The following is a 17111-nucleotide window of genomic DNA, read 5'->3' on the forward strand; positions in this document are numbered from 1 at the left end:
GGCCAAGACTAGACTACGCCTCATTGTGCGTACCGCACCTTTAACTTGCAGAGTGCATCAATAGAGTACCTGCCACTGTACACGCTACACCTTTAAATTTCAGAGCGCGTCAACGGAGTACAGATTCCAAAAATGTTCTTAAGAGGGGAAAAATAGCCTTTAACAGTCAGTCCCAAGTCAGCAGTAATCTTTCTGATTCCACGTCCTGCCTGGTTAAATGGACCAGCTGTATCACAAAAAGTAACATTACCTGAAACCTGACACAATGGCCAGCAGGAAATGCTAAACAACTATCTCACACGTGTTGGTAATGACCTAATCAGGCGAACCTGGCATACTCAACCCTCCTTCACTGGGAAAAGATCAACGACACAGGCAACGCATATTAAATGCCCACTACAGTCTCCGGCACCCCAGGGATGCCCGTTTAATCTTGGGCCAGATCCTCGCCCTGCATTTTCGATGTTCTGGAAGGCTGGGGAGAACACACCCTGTGGGTGACCCTAGTTGAGCCTCTCCCAGGACGCCATAGGACGACTTAGGCGCCGGCTTAGGCCGCGCGCAGCCCGTGGCCCCGAAGCCGTCCTCCCTCCATGCCGGCCCCCTCCCGTCGGGCGTCCCCAAAGCCCGCGTGACGCTTCAACCACTGCGGCCCACCTGCACCTTCCGCCTCTTCAGCGCCGCCGCGTCCAGCCACACGCCACACGCCTCCTGCTTCTTCTCCTCGGGCCCTCTGCGTCCCATGGCGGCCGCAAACCGCGCGCCCCTGCAGCCGCCGTTTGTGCCGACGCACTTTCGGATCTCGCGCCGCTGCGGGAGGCGGGGCCCCGCCGCGGCCGCCAAGACGTAGGCCCCGCCCCAGACCACGCCCAGTGCCCGAGAGAGACTCCTTTTCCCGCCTTATTATCCACGTCTGTGTGGGCCCTGGAGCAGAGAGAGGTCTAGAAAGCCCTCTGCGTGTGTGGGTCGCCACCGCGTTTGGTTTGGCAGCACTGCGCATTTTTCATATGTATGTGGATGTATATGTAAACTATATACATATTTTATATATTTGTATGTACACCTATTACCTATGTACGAGGGCAGAGCAGTCAGATCTCCTGAGCTGCCATATGGGTACTGGGAATCAAACCCTGGTCCTCTGGGAAAGCAGCCAGTGCTCTTAACCACTGAGCCATCTCTCCAGCCCCGAGCTGCACTGTTTGCCTACTCAGAGCCTCCTCTCCCACAAACGAAGCAGTGGAACCAGGCTCTGGACCCCACTCCAAACCTCCCGGCCCCAGTGCTGAGCTAGCTACCTGACACTCAAGGTTGCCACTAACTGACATGTAAGAGTCACTGAGCTACTACACGGAAGATTTTTGAAAGCGTGAAATAAAAATTGAAATCAAGGGGTGAGGATATGGCTCATTTGATAGGGTGCTTGTCACGCATGGTGGAAGGGTGTTAATGCCAGCGCTTGGGAAGCAGAGGCAGGTTTCTGTGAATTCAAAGCAAAACTAAGTATAAGTTTGTTACAATTATGTGTAATTATATTTAGGGGGGTGTACATGTGAGTGATGATTCCTTCAGAGGCATCGTACCCTTGGAGCTGGAGGTCCCTGAGATTGTGAGCCACCCAACATGTGTGTGGGAAATCTAACTCAGATCTTCTGGAAGGGCAGTCCACACTCTTAACCACCGAGCATCTCTCTAGCCTCAGGTGTATATTTCTTATAAATTGTATACATGTCATTTAATATACATTTTCACATGTGTAAGTTTCCTGTGTCTTCTATGGAGAGCCCCGGAATGTGTTGTTGGTGGAAGGATATGTCCTAGCCGATTATTCATTTGCCCTACTGGGGTTGATCCTCATGCAAAGGCTCTACAATCAGCTCGATCACCAGTCCTCTCTGAGACAGGGGCTTTCCGCTTCCCAGGCTACCATTCTACCACTGAGCCCTGTCCTCGACCCTTAGATTTTAAACACTATTTTAACTACCTCTAGAATTTAGTTATTTTAAAACTGCTCTTTAATCCCTCAAAATGCCAAATATGTATATACTTCATACACCCACACACACACACACACACACACATTCTCCACATCAATTTTATCCTCAGGTAAACATAAAACCCCCTGCTCCACAACAACCCCTCAGCACCCTGCAGCTTCAAAAGAAAAAAAACCTCCTTTGGGTGCTGGACAGATTGCTCAGCAGTTAAGAGTGCTCTTCCAGAGGATAGGGGTTCAATTCCCAGCACCTACATGGCAACTCACAACTGTCTGTAACTCCAAGAGCTGACACCCTCCCACAAGAACTTTTTTTTTTTTTTTTTTTTTGGTCGAGACAGGGTTTCACTGTAGCTATTGAGCCTGTCCCTTGCCTCTGCCTCCCGAGTGCTGGGATTAAAGGCATGTGCCACCACTGCCCGGCACTGGAATTTTTTTAAAAAGAGGCATAAGATGTATTCACTGAAAATAACTCTAAAAACAAACAAAATAAAACAAAAAACCTCCTTGTGAATGGGGCCCCTCCCTGGAGCAGGAGTCAAAAACAGAGGAAGCTGTTGTTGTAGTCGCTTTATTGAATCTAGAACATATCAGGGACCAGACTCCAGCCTTACCTCCAGCCCCACTGAACCCCTGCTCTGCGTCTCTGGGTCTGGGCCCAGGTGTCTGCTTCTGCCTGGAATGCCCATCTAAGCCCGGGGAGCAGACTCCCGACTCTGCCCAGCCCAGGATTCTGAATGCCCCAGGCGGTACTATGGTTAGCCTGGCTTCGGAGCTTCCTTTGACAGCTCCTTAAGACGCTAGAGCCTGGACTCCTGGGAAACAGAGCTAAGGAGACAGAACTCGGAATCCCAACTGAGAACTGTGGGAGAGAAGCTGGAAAGAGCGTACAGGACCCACAGGCCAATGCTGGATGCAAGGCTTAAGGCTGGGGCTGTGATGAACCGATGTGGGCAGCGTAGGGGATCTTTTGTCTTCGGAGACTCTCTGGAGCTCAGGGATCCAGGCTCGGGTGCAGAGGACAGGAAGATTAAAATGTTACCCATCTTTTGGCCTGTTTCTTTCCCCTCCACCAACGAAATGTGGTAGAAGGTGGTCCCTCCCTTTAGGTTCAAATCTGACGCTGGCCAAAGTCTCATCTCCCACCCAACAACCTGGAAACACCAAGCCAGGGTGCTGACCAAAGCTGAACCCCAACCGTTATCTCTGAGAGGAGACAAGGAAGTCAGGAAGATCTACTCCCTTTTCTCTTCCACTCCCAGGGCAGGGAACTGGCCAGGGACTCTATACCAGTCAATCTCCGGATCCAAGAACTGGCTAGCACCACCTTCGCCATTGAGCTTGTAGGCAGGGTGTCATGGCCTGCCAGATAGGAAAAACTTTACCAGACCTTGTCCCCATCTGGAGCCAAGTCCAGGCCCTTGTCCCTAGCGCCTTCTCTCGCCCTGCCAGCTCCCGCCCACACTGCTTTTCACTTAGTCTTCTGATGGAGTTTGCGCCGCACCAGTTGACTGAGGAGCAGGGCAGTGAGAACGCTGCTCCCCGCGGTGAGCAGGAAGAGGCCTGAGAAGTTGTGGGGCCAACGGGCATGCAGAGGCTCATAGATGGGCCTCCGGGCCTGATAGTCCAGCGTCACCGCCTCTAGCTGGGCCAGTGTGCACAGCACCAAAAAGACATGGAAAACTTGGTGTCCCTGCCCAAAGATGTGGCAGCTGCCCGGGAACCAACTCTCGGGCATGACGGTGGAGAAAAACGCAGCGGCCAGAAGAAAGAAAACCACCTGGCACTTGTGATAGAGAAGTGCGGGGTCCTCCTCGGCAGGGAGAGGGGACACTATGATGCGGTGCACCACGGGGCTGATGTCCAGCGCATAGGCAAGCGCTGAGGGCACCTCCTGGAAAATGCGGCCCAGCAGGCCTGGTTTCTGGCTGTACTTGTTGTAGCAGGAGCCCGCACAGGAAAGCCAGGCCAAGAAGGCAGCCATGGGCAGGAACATGGCCTGTACCTGGGCATGCCAGGTGGGCTCGATGGCATAGTAGAAGTGCGCCAGGGCACTGCCAAACTGGTACACGGCTACACCCACGTAGTCCAGGAAGAAGAAGCTGTAGTGCCAAAACTCCGACTTGGCCTGCAGGAGGTGCGCCAGGGCGCTGAAGGAGAGGTAAGTGAAGGAGGCCAGGACAATGATGAAGAGGGGCCGGGCATGCGGGTCTTCCCGGAAGTCCGCACTCCGCACCAGCATGACCAGGCGCAGCAGCAGCGCCAGGGCCGCCAGTAGGTGGGTCCACACGTTCACAGCCTCGTTATGCCGCTGGAAGAGTGTGCGGAAGTAGAAACACCAGGTCTGGTGCAGCGGCCGGTAGCCAGCGTCGATGTACGGCTTCCAGAAGAGAGGTGGCACCTCAGCCCGGTCCACCGTGAACACCGCCTCTGGCTGCAGGGGCTTCTGGCCCATGTGCCACAGGCTGGACAGCAGGTGGTTGAACTTCTGGGCTACTGCCATCGCCATGCCTGCGTCCTGGGCAGGGAACTGAGAGAGAGGGCAAAGCAAAGTCAGAGTTCCTGTGTCTCCACCTGGGGCTCTGATGCCCCGGACTTCCTCCCTTCTCCCATACCCTGTCTTTAGGCTGAGTCTGAGACCAAAGAGACCCTTACAAAAGGTACGCTCTTGCCGGGAGGTGGTGGCGCTCGCCTTTAATCCTAGCACTCGGGAGGCAGAGGCAGGCGGATCTCTGTGAGTTCGAGGCCAGCCTGGTCTACAGAACTAGTTCCAGGACAGGCTCCAAAGCCACAGAGCAACCCTGTCTCGGAAAACCAAAAGAAAAAAAAAAAAAGGCAAGCTCTCTCCCCTGGCATTCAGAACAGGGCCTGACATAAGTGCCTAGATGAACGAGTCTAGCAGGGCCACTCTATCTAGGACAAATCGTGAGCGTGTCTGCTAGAAGGACATCAACCTTGAAGAACCATTGTGGAGGACAGTAATTGTCTTCCATGATTTACAGAATCCTTTTTCTGAAGGGAACACTTCAGCCTTTGCATGATTTTGGTCACAAGATGCTTCTGGCACACAAAGCTCTTGGATGACTGTGTGCTGCAAATGGTACCCAATAAAGAACTAAAGCAGGCCGGGCGATGGTGGCGCACGCCTTTAATCCCAGCACTCGGGAGGCAGAGGCAGGAGAATCTCTGTGAGTTCGAGACCAGCCTGGTCTACAGAGCTAGTTCCAGGACAGGCTCCAAAGCCATAGAGAAACCCTGTCTCGAAAAACCAAAAAAAAAAAAAAAAAAAAAAAAAAAAAAAAAAAAAAAAAAAAAAAAAAAAAACTAAAGCAGTAGGGACATGATGCTCTCCTTCAGAAAAGCATATGAATTAGACTAGGAACCTGGGTATGAGGAAATACTTTACCCGAAAAACAACCTTGTGTGACAATCAATAAATACGCTTTTGTACGGCTGTCTGGGGCTCAGCTCATCGGAGGCTGGACCTTCCTGCTGAGTTCTTTCCTCTACCGACTCACCCCAACACAGAACCCCCGACACTTGGGACCCGTGGAAGGGCCTCGTTCCATCGCTCATAAGGCTCCCTGCTGCAAGGCTCCCTGCTGCAAGTCTCCCTGCTGCGAGGCTCCCTGCTGTAGTCACTTCCCTTCCAACCCAGTTGCCACACAGCAGTCCCAGCTGTTTTCTCTGCTTGACCAAAGAGGAGAAGGGAACAGACTCTCTCAGTCTGTGAGTTTGTGCCATTATCCATGTTCACTCTGGGTGACAATGACCATATTATCAGACCCAACTACCTCTTCCCACTACCAGGGACACCACTGACCACTCCCACTCCCACCCCACGTGATCTGCCCCTACTTCCTCCCCCAGCCTCACTACCTAGCCACAGTGTTCCCTGGTCCTTATTGCAGCCACACCAGACTCCGGCAGCTACTGCCTCCTGTCATAGCTTTGCACAAGCCTTTACCTCTCCCGAGTTTCCTCCCCATCTCCATCTGGCCTACTAGGCAAACTCCTATTCACTCCTCAAAACCTATTTCTTAGCCAGGCAGTGGTGGCGCATGTCTTTAATCCCAGCACTTGGGAGGCAGAGGCAGGTGGATCTCTGTGAGTTTGAGGCCAGCCTGGTCTACAAGAGTTAGTTCTAGAACAGTCTCCAAAGCTACAGTGAAACCCTGTCTTGAAAAACAAACGAAAGAAAGAAAGAAAGAAAGAAAGAAAGAAAGAAAGAAAGAAAGAAAGAAAGAAAAGAGAAAACACACTAATACCAGCACTCCTTTCTGTTTCCTGACTGCAGCTACAATGTGGCCAGCTCTAGAAAATCACCCCTGAAGCCTCTGCTGCCACGCCTTCTGGACCATGATGGACTGTATCCCCTCAGACTGTGAGCCAAAATAAAACCTTCCTCACTTTGGGTGCTTTTGTTAAGTATTCTGTCACAGAGAAGAAACAGTAACTGATATCTAAGACATGGTGACGGGCTGTTTTCCAGTCTTTTCATAAACACAGCATATTTGCCTGGCACCTGCTGCTTCATGCAGGCTTAACATTTGTGCTGGCTGGTTTTATAGCAACTTGATACAAGCTAGAATCACGAGAGAAGAGGGAGGGAGCCTCAGCTGGGGAATTGCTCCTATAAAATCGGGATGTAGCAAGCCTATAGGGCATTTTCTTAAGTAGCGATCAATGGGGGAGGAACCAGTCCATGGGGGTGGTGCCATTCCTGAGCTGGTGGTCCTGGGGTCTATAAAAATGCAGGCTGAGCAAGCCATAAGGAGCAAGCCAGTAGGCAGTACTCCTCTGAGGCCTCTGCATCAGCTCCCGCCTTCAGATTCCTATCCCAACTTCCTTCGATGATGAACTACAATGTGTGATGTGGAAGCATAGCCCAAATAACCCCTTTCCTCCGCATTTGCTTTGGCCATGGTGTTCACCACAGCATGGTAACTCTAAGACATCATCATTGATTAACTCAAGCATCTCTTGGTATCTGCCAGGCAACTCTCTCAACAAGCTTTCTAGACTCAGCATAGCAGGTGTTCTGTCCACGGATTATCAGATGTCTGGCAAGGCCACCTTTGTCCCAGACAATGTATATGCAGGCGCTTATGTTCTCATAGCCTCTCTGCCACTACCCCCACCCACCGCCCAAAGAACACTTGTACAACTCAAGAACTTGTATAGGTGGCATCAGAACCTGCCCCGAGCCTGCTCTCCCTCCCTAAACCCCACTCTCTATGCTTCTTCTAGAGTTTGATGATCAGGAGGCAGAAACAGGTGGATCTCTGTAAGTTCAAGGCCAGCCTGGTTAACAGACAGAGTTCCAGACAGCCAGGACTACACAGAGAAACCCTGTCTTGAAAAACAAAACAACAACAAAATTTCAATCAGTCACCCACCACTACACATGGTGGCTCCTCAGCCACAGAGAGCACAGAGCCTCTTGGGCTCCTTCGTCTCAGAGAGCCTGACTCGGGGTAGACTCAGGAAGCAGGTCCTTTAGATGGGCTATTAACAGGAACTATTAACAGTATCCACCCAAGGCTTCTTCCTTATCCCAAGAGACTGGACTTCAGCCAAAACAATTTGGCCTCTGTTCATGTCCACAATTTTGTCTGCAGGGACAGACTGGCCTCAGAATACATCTTGGGTGGCTTACAAGGAAACTAGACCTTGGCGTTGCCTTCTAGACACAGCAGGCACAGGAAGGCTTCTGTTTTACCAGGGGAACAGTGAAGCCATAGGGAGCCCATGTGATCCCTGTGATCTTTTAAGTCCACTCCCAGGCTCCATCTCCCACTCCTAGGACTTCTCAAGGCGCAAGAACATAGCAGAGGCTCTGGGAACTTCTACGGCAAAGTGTCCTTAGCTTTGTTGAACCTACGTGTGCCAAGTTTACATGACTTAGGCTTCCTCCCCCAGTCATGTGTACATGAGAAAGCCGGCTGAAGGCAAATGTTTATTGTGACCAATTTTTTCCCTGTTTTTCAAGACAGAGTTTCACTGTGTAGCCCTGGCTGTCCTGGAACTCACTCGGTAGATCAGGCTAGCCTCATACTCACTGAGATCTTGCCTACCTCTCAAGTGCCGCCCAGCATAGTCAATTCTGGTAATGTCTCTGGGACCTACTACGCCCATTTGGTGCTCAGATGGTGCAATCTAAGGGATAAAGAGATTCTTACTCAAGGGAGGGTGAGGAGGGAAGATGCATGCCTGTGGGACCCAGTGCTCTGCCTGCAAACCTGGACACTTATCAGCTCCTCTGCTGCTGGTCTGCCTCCCGTGACACCCGCCTGCACCTCCAGAACAACACTGCTATAAATTGACTTGAATCAGACATTCGGGGCTTGTGTAAATAATGTTCTTAGGCTTCTAGTCTCCCTCAGTCCTACCCTCTCGATCTGCACCAGGGAAGCCACTCTTCAGGAGAGGGACAATACCAACGCACAACCCCCATGTACCTAGACACAGCAGGCCCTGAACACTGAACCCAGAGGCAACATTCTAGGGGGATAGAGGCCCCATGGCTTGATTTCCCTTAGGACCCTGGCAGAGGCACTATTCCATATAAATAGATCTATTTTCAGAATTAGGCCCTATCTTCTTTAATCTATAGATAGAGACCTCAGATCCAGAATCCAGAGGAAAAAGAGGAAAGGAGGGGGCTGGAGAGATAGCTCAGAGGTTAAGAGCATTGCCTGCTCTTCCAAAGGTCCTGAGTTCAATTCCCAGCAACCACATGGTGGCTCACAACCATCTGTAATGGGGTCTGGTGCCTTCTCTGGCCTGCAGGCATACACACAGACAGAATATTGTATACATAATAAATAAATAAATATTAAAAAAAAAAAAGAGGAAAGGAGGGAGCAAGGGCAGAGGTCAAGCTGGAGCCACATGGAAAGGGGTGATGGGGAGTGATCCTATGGCATCCAGGGTGATCTGCCAATCAGGCAGCCAGCCCAGCAAACTGCAACAACAACCCCCACTCACTAGGCCCCTCAAATTGCACTGGGTACCTGGGGGTGTTTCTCTGGAACTTGGGGCCTATGACATCTCTGTGGAACTACACGAGATCACCAGATACCCAGTGCTAAATGGCACTTGCACAGGTGAGGGACACTAGGGGTGGAGCCTGGAAGTGTCCTGCGTGATGTCTCGGGAGGGTGGGACTGACTCTCTCTCTCTCTCCTCCCTTTCTTTCTGATCCCCGCATTAGTAAAATCCAGGCTCAGTCACAAACAGCACCTCGGTGGCAGAAGTGTATTGCTGTCTGGAAAGCTGTGACGTACCCGGATCATACCTAAAAGGAAGAGCCAAGCCAGCTGGTACCAAGTGGCTGGGGTCTGGAGATGGATATCAGGTGCACCTGGTGGGTTCCTACCCCAAATTCATAGGAATCCATAGGAAAGATAAGAATAAGAGCGTAAGCGAGCCCTGAAGGGTGGCGCACGCCTTTGGTTCCAGCACTTGGGAGGCAGAGGCAGGCGGATTTTTGAGTTCCAGGCCAGCCTGGTCTACAGAGCAAGTTCAGGACAGCCAGGGCTACACAGAGAAACCTTGCCTTGTGGTAAGGTGGGGGACGAGGGGGAAGTAAGCGGTCACGTTCTTAGAAAGACTTGTTGGGAGATGGACTTTAGGGACAATCAAATCTGATGCTAGACCCCCATAAAACACAAGCTCCATGATCTTGGGCCACTGACTGACCCTCTGGTTCTTAGCTCCCCTGCGGGAATGACAAAATCACACACCTTGCAGATTGCTGCAGAAATTTAAAGGACGGGGGCTGGAGAGATGGCTCAGCGGTTAAGAGCACTGCCTGCTCTTCCAAAGGTCCTGAGTTCAATTCCCAGCAACCACATGGTGGCTCACAACCATCTGTAATAAGGTCTGGTGCCCTCTTCTGGCCTGCAGTCATACACACAGACAGAATATTGTACACATAATAAATAAATAAATTTAAGAAAAAAAAAGAAATTTAAAGGATGGGAACTAAGTTTGAATACCGTTTAGGGACTAGGGTAAACGACAACCGCCATTTTTATGACTACTAGTAGAATGGTTAGAGAAATCCCAGCCTCAGATCAGCCTGACGGGTTCTTCAAAAATCTGTCCCCGGAATGAAGTGTGGCCTGGCAGGTGGCGTGAGGCCCAAGGTCCCACCCCAGCACAACAAAAACAAAAACCTTTCATCCAAGCCAATGGATCTGGGTGGAGTTGGGGATAGGGTAGAGGGGTGAGGGGGCTGGGGGTTGGAGGGAACACAGATGAACGGACAGAAAGTTAACTGTATCCTAACTAATCCGGTGTGGTGGCATCCACCCATAATCTCAGCACTTGGGAGGAGGAGGCAGGAGGATCAGAAGTTGAGGGTCATCCTTGGCTGTGTGACAAGAACAAGGCCAGCCTGGGCTACATGAGATCGTCTTGGGGAGAGGGTGGATAACTGTCCCCTGAAACATTTACCTGATCTTTGGGGACATATTTAAGGACTAGGCCCATCTCCTTGGCACACAAAGGTCCACTGTTACTTTGTGGACCCTGACGACTCAGCACATTCTCTTAAAGTCTATTTTATCTTGCCACGAAGAGCAAAGTTTAACCTCATTAGATAAAGAGAATAAAGAAAGCCAGGATCCAGAAACGACACCGTGTACAAACGTCATCTCTCTCCCTTCCTCCACTCTTTCTTTTCCCCGATTCCCTCCTTTCGTCTTTTTGTGTGGCTTTGTACACACGTGTGCATGCCCATGTATCACAGGCTTATACACGTGTGTGCATGCCCATGTGTCACAGGGTTGTACACGTGTGTGCATGCCCATGTGTCACAGGGTTGTACACGTGTGTGCATGCCCATGTGTCACAGGCTTCCATGTGGGTGCTGGAGATCCGGACTCAGGCCCTCAGGCTTACCCAGCAACCACTCTACTGGCTCCACCCTCTTTGTCCTTTCAGACAGGATCTCACCATGTTGCTCAGACTGGCCTTCATGACTCTCCTGCCTCTGCCTCCTGAGTGCTAGGATTACAGGTCTGCACCATCACGCCCACCTAATTTTCCATGTTTCTATGAACTTGTTAAAAATAAATAAATAGGGCTGGAGAGATGGCTCAGAGTCAAGAGCACTGGCTGCTGCTCTTCCACAGGTCCTGAGTGCAATTCCCAGCAACCACAATGTGGCTCACGTCCATCTGTAATGGGATCTGGTGCCCTCTTCTGGTGTGCAGGCAGAACACTGTATACATAATAAAAAATATTTTTAAAGATTTAAAAATAAATAAATAACTAGATAATAACCCAGTTGGGCATGATGGCGCACGCCTTTAATTCCAGTACTTGGGAGGCAGAGGCAGGTGGATCTCTGAGTTTGAGGCCAGCCTGGTCTACAGAGTGAGTTCCAGGACAGCCAGGGCTACACAGAGGAACCCTGTCTCAAAAACAAAACAATAAAAAAAAATAACCCTAGCAATTGGGAGGAGAACCAGGACTACTGAGAGTTCCAAACCAGCCTGGCATACATATAAGACCCTGCCTCAAAAATAATTTAACAGAGCTGGGTGGTGGTGGTGCACGCCTTTAATCCCAGCACTCGGGAGGCAGAGGCAGGCGGATTGCTGTGAGTTCAAGGCCAGCCTGGTCTACAAGAGCTAGTTCTAGGACAGGCACCAAAGCTACAGAGAAACCCTGTCTCGAAAAACCAAAAAATAATAATAATAATAATAAATTAACACCTACTTAGGGGCAGAAGGTCCATGTGGGAGCTACCAAAGATAAAGACTAGCAATCAGAAGTCTAGCCAGAGTTAACACTGGGAGTGTGGGAGGCAAAGCCTCCAGAGGGGTCCTGAGGGGAAGACTAGCCATGGAGGACCCCAAATGCTTGTCCTTAGGTGTTCTAGCAGTCAGCTACAGTAGCCAGCTTCCCATATGGTTCTGCACAACTTCAACCCCCAGGTCCATCTGGTGATCCAGGCCCAGAGGCAATATAGCACTCATGCTTGCCTAATACCAAGGCTAACCCCAGAAGCAGAGCTCCAGGCAACTCCTGGGCACCCAGTGGATGGATGTAGATTGGACAAGCGCTGGCAGGCCTTCAGATCTCTCAGCAACCAAGTCACCTCCCTCTTTGCAAACCGATTCTCCAATTCAGCTCAACCAGTTTAAAGAAAAAGGCCCCCACCCCCCACCCCGTGGCTTCCAGGGTGCAACAAAAACCGTCTGTGTTTGTAACGGCTGCGGGCCTCTGTTTGTGCTCAGAAATGTGACCGGAATGGAATGAGTAAGTTTTAAGAAAATTCTTACCCGGAGCTCAGACACCCCACTGCTCCAAGGAGAGTATCCCAAAGCGGGAGACAGCCCAGAGAGGTTGGGCCAGCTAGCTGCAGTCACCAGTACAGGACACAGGACAGGAACCTGAACTGCACCACTGACCAGCGAGGGTTATCTGTGACAGGGGTGGAGGCTGGAAAGAGAACCCTTTCACCAGGGGTGGGGACCTGAGGTACACAGTCCTCCTGACAGGAGCTTCTACACGGTGCTCCCGATGACCAACAAGTACAGGCCAGCCTGGAGAATCCACCAAACCTCACAGCACACGGCCTGAGGCAGACTCGGAGTCTGCAGAGGTTGCTAGGGGAAAACCTCCCAGGGTAGTGCTGTGGATGATGGGTTCTTGCCCTGTCCTTCTCTAGGGCAATCTGGCTTTCCAATACTGTGCCCTGGTGGCCCTCCCACCTCCCTAGAACTTTCCTCAGTTTCCCCCGCAGGATCTACACCCCCACACACACACACCAAACACACACCACACACACACCACACACACACACTCACATCCCTTCCTGCCCCATTATCTCCTTCCTTCTAGAGTGAGGCTGTGATCCCGCAGACCCCTCCCCTTGCCTACCTTCCCGCAGACCCCTCCCCTTGCCTACCTTCCCGCAGACTATATTGAAGTATTCCCTCCATCCTGCCAGCTCATAGACCATGCTCGGGTCCTGGTCCTCCTTCCCCCCTCGACACGCTGTCTCTGGTCCCCCCCCCATACTTCTGCTTTCTGCCCCAAGCTACAGTGTTCCCCACTATTCCTCTGTCTCTCCCGGAGGATGACCTCGGACTCTGCTTCTTCCTGTCTCCTCCTTGCTGCTGATTCCCCTGGTGGCCTCTCCCGACCCTACTGGGAGGTGCTCCCCTACTTGACTGTCAGGGTCCAGTTGTTCTCGCCCTCGACCCCCCTTCCTCCACTTCCGCCACTGGGCACCGCTCACATGTAGAGCAAGAAGCACACCCCCAACCCCCACGCCCACAGGAGGACCTCTTTACTCCCATCCCAGCCCCGGGATCTCCAGGCACAGCCTTACCTGTGGCCTGAGAAGAGCAGAGAGCTGTCTGCTACGTCCCGGCGTTGGAGTCGCAGATAAGGGGGCGGCCACACCCCAAGCGCGGAGGGCGGCGCTGGGCACCAGGGATTTAGCCGTCTCCGCCACCCTGCAGCCTCCCGCCTGGCGTTATGCAAGCTCGGGCTGCAGGAGGAGTCACTCCCGGCTGCATCTCAGGACTTCCTGTGGTCACAGTACAGTTTGAAATAGGAGGTCCAGAGATCCTAGGCTAGGCAATGGGGCTACAAACTCCAGCTGAAGTTGGTCCACTTCCGCAAAGTGCAGGCTTCGGTCTGGTGGTAGTTGCAAGAGCTTGACATTCGATGAGTGTCCCAGCCAGGGCTCTGAGCTCAACCCACATCGCTCATTTCTCCCGGGGCTACTGTAGTCCAGATCTGCCAAGGGAGCTGCTCCCCAAACTGAGCTCTCTGGCTTATCGAGGTCTCATCCCATGACCTCGGATAATTCCCCTGTCCTGGTTTGTCTAGACCTCTAGTGTCAAAACAGCCACTCCTTATTGTCACCTCTCCCTCCAAGTGTGGGCACATCCCTGAGCATTTTTAAAAGGCAGGGTAAATACTGGCTCACGGTGCCTCACGTGCCACCTCCTGTGATGTGCAGAGACCCCGTAGTACCTAACAAAAATGGAGCCCCAGACTGGGTCTTGAAGGCTGGGTTTCTGCTCTTAGCGAGCTCTGGAGTCTGGTGTCCCGGGGCACATTAACAGGCTTGGAGCCTGGTGCTACCCAGCTAACCATGTGACCTTGGACAACCTTGCTCTCTGGTTTCAGAATTAGGGAGGTGACAGTACTACCTAGCAAGACTGTTAGGGTTAGGTCAAAGAGCATGCGGTCCTGGGAAACTGCAGAATGCATATTTTACTCTGTGCCATGACGAAGCATGTGACCTTAATGGAATCGTGTGAAACCGGCCTCTCCTTCAACAAGTTCAGACAAACCTAAATCCTAAATCCATGCGACAAGGTGCCAGGCCTTCCAGCCCAGCTACTCTGGAGGCTGAGACAGTAGGATTGTTTGAGCCCAGGAGTTCAAAGCTGGCCTGAGCAGCAAGCACAAAGCAACCCTGTCTCCAAAGGATGAATAAAAACTAACACGACTTGCTGGGCAGTGTGATGCATGACTTTAGTCCCAGCACTTGGGAGGAGGAGGTGGGGGGCGAGGTCTCTGAGTTCAAGGCCAGCCTGGTTTACAGTAGTAAGTTCTAGGATAGCCAGGGCTACTCAGAGAAACCCTGTCTTGAAAAACCAACCAACCAAGCAAACAAACAAAAACAACAAAAACCCATGGATTCAGCTTCCATTTTTGGAAGGAAGGCCAAGCTCAGCTTGCTTTTATTTTTTGTTTTGTTTTGGTTTGGGTTTTGTTGTTGTTGTGTTTCTTTGTTCATTTGTATGTTTTTAAAGACAGAATGTCATGCAGCTCCTGCCTGGAACTCACTATGTAGCAAAGGCTGGCCTTAAATTCCTGATCCCCCTGACTCCACCTCCCAAGTGCTGAGCCTGTGGGCGCCACCACACCCCCCCCAGCTTGTTTTCAAATCCACAGTTTACACTTAATGTGCTTGGCACATGACAAGCAATGAGTCAAGCAGTTGCTATGGGGACCTCTCTTGCTCCAAACAATCCTGCGAAACAGGTACTGTGTTTAACCCATGCACGGAGGGGTGACAAGGGCCTTTTCGATGATCCGTTTAAACCTCAAGCATTCCTTTGAGGTGAATGTGGCAACCACTATTCTATGGATAGGAAAATTGAGGCCTAGAGCTGGGAAAGATGTGTCCCAGCTCAGGCATCTAGATGTGTCTGGCCCAGGCTCTGGGAAACGGCCCGGAGAAGTCATTCAGGCACTACCCCTCCACTGTGGATATCTGAGAGCCCAGTGATTCCGTAAGGACAGTGGTGGTCAGCCTCGGACCCCCATTGCCTGACGACCCCGTGCAAAGTCTGTCACGTATGCTGTTCATCTGTAGCGTATTCTGTCATCATATTTGTCTGTGGCTAAGGAAACAGCTTCCAGTGTGCTACCGGTCAAGGCCACCCAGGCACCTAGCACTGGGCCCGAATCCAGGTCAGCTCTTATCTGTGGCACAGGGCTGGTATGAAGGAGTAACCCTGGGTGCTTCCTTCACGTGTCCTGCTATGCAGCAACTCCTGTCCCCAGCCCGGGCAGCAGGAAAACAGCACAGGGGACACCACCTCCCACAGTTCAGGCCATTGGGTGAGACAAGGACTCAATGTTCCAGAGACACAGACAGAACCCCCAGAATCCTTTGGTGTTGTCCAATTGTCTCAGACCCTAGGAACAAGGTCTTCAGTGAGGTTGGATTCCTGGACCAGTGTCTCTTAAGCCTCTGGCAGAAGTCAAGAGGCCTCAGAAGCCAGGCTGTGAACTGGAAGTTATTAGAAAAGGCCTTCAAGGTGCTCATGGTAAGAAAAAGGATGAACAGGTGACACCAGCAAGGTCGCACATTCATGATCTCTGCAAGGCACCAGCTGGTCACATACCCTCTCTGGATACATCTACGAGAGAGAGAGAGAGAGAGAGAGAGAGAGAGAGAGAGAGAGAAAGAGAGAGAGAGGGAAGGAGGGGGAGGGGGAGGAGGAAGGAGAAGGAGGAGAAGGAGAAGAAGAAGAAGAAGAAGAAGAAGAAGAAGAAGAAGAAGAAGAAGAAGAAGAAGAAGAAGAAGAAGAAGAAGAAGAAGAAGCCACCTGTGGAAGTCAGAGCACAAAGTATGAGTTCATTCCCTTCTCGCACCCCCTGAGTCTCAGAAATTTAATTCGTGTCCATCAGCCTAAGCAGCAGGTGCCTCCACCCACGGAGCCTCCCTGCCGCGGGTGCCTCCACCCACCAAACCTTCCTGCCTGCCCAAATGTCTATTATCTCACACTTCGCTTCCCCACCAACTTTTGCTCAAAATGAGAAACAAAAAAGTAGCCCTGGAAGATCGAGGTTGGGCTCCATTGAAGACTTCCTGGCCTCACATACAGCAAAGCTAGTATTGAAACCCTGGGGTCTAGATGAAGACTTCGGTTGCAGCCAGGCTTGGGGTAGGGTGACTTTCCAGGTTGTTGGTCCTCCTGGGACCAGTACCCCAGGATGAAGATCCTCAGGCCCTCAGGAGCAAAGAGGACTTCAGGCAGAAGAAAGAGGAAGTCCAAAGGCCAAGAAGCGAAGACTGAGGACAGTGACTGATGGACCATGACCTGGGACATGGGAGCTGGGAGCAAGGTGGGGATTCTAGGGTACTGAAGGGAGAGCCGTGATAGAACTCTGGAGAGAGTGGGATAGGACGGGGCAGGGGCTTCAGCAAGCCAGGTGTCTCCTGTGACAACATGGCTTGGCATCTTGCCTGAGAATTCCAAAGAAAAATGGCCCAGCAAAGGCCTCAAAGTGGAGGGTGCTACATCTCTAGGGAGATGGGCCAGGTGTGTGTGCATCTCTATGGAGACAGGCCGGGTGTGTTTGCTTCCTGAGCCACTGGACAGAGCCAGCTGCAGGAACATCTCCCCAGGTACCCTGAGCCTGGGCTGGGCTCCTCAGGATGGCTGGGAAAGGAGTGATCCCAGACAACGTGCTGGCAGAGATTCTCCTTGGCAGGGATCTTCACATGGCGAGCCTACAGTGAGTTTCCAGTGTGGCAGACACAGGCCAGACCCATCTCTGCTTCAGCCTCAGCAGTGGAGGACTCCACCATGCTCACTGACTCAGCCACCTCCACTTTCCT

The 17111-nt window shown here is 51.8% G+C and overlaps 2 protein-coding genes across 3 annotated transcripts in view; both read right to left on the bottom strand.

Moving 5' to 3' along the window:
• Aunip (aurora kinase A and ninein interacting protein) overlaps nucleotides 1–744 on the bottom strand; it is a 15514-nt gene extending 14770 nt beyond the window's left edge. The window contains exon 1 of the mRNA XM_057784172.1: nucleotides 658–744. Within this exon, the coding sequence (XP_057640155.1) occupies nucleotides 658–744 (87 nt within the window). The remainder of the gene's footprint in view (nucleotides 1–657) is intronic.
• A 1820-nt stretch (nucleotides 745–2564) lies between these two features.
• On the bottom strand, nucleotides 2565–13760 carry Paqr7 (progestin and adipoQ receptor family member 7). Of its 2 annotated transcripts, none has more exons than XM_057784405.1 (2): nucleotides 13350–13760; nucleotides 2565–4526 (listed from the first exon to the last, which is right to left on the bottom strand). In XM_057784405.1, exon 2 carries the CDS (start codon nucleotides 4503–4505, stop codon nucleotides 3468–3470), a length of 1038 nt encoding a protein of 345 aa, XP_057640388.1. In that variant the 5' UTR covers nucleotides 4506–4526; nucleotides 13350–13760; the 3' UTR covers nucleotides 2565–3467. The 2 variants fall into 2 exon arrangements, with proteins under 2 accessions (XP_057640388.1, XP_057640390.1); XM_057784407.1 differs by lacking the exon at nucleotides 13350–13760 and adding an exon at nucleotides 12295–12979.
• Nucleotides 13761–17111: the final 3351 nt, after the last annotated feature.

The sequence above is a fragment of the Chionomys nivalis genome, chromosome 11, assembly GCF_950005125.1.
Source record: "Chionomys nivalis chromosome 11, mChiNiv1.1, whole genome shotgun sequence".
Taxonomy (NCBI): domain Eukaryota; kingdom Metazoa; phylum Chordata; class Mammalia; order Rodentia; family Cricetidae; genus Chionomys; species Chionomys nivalis.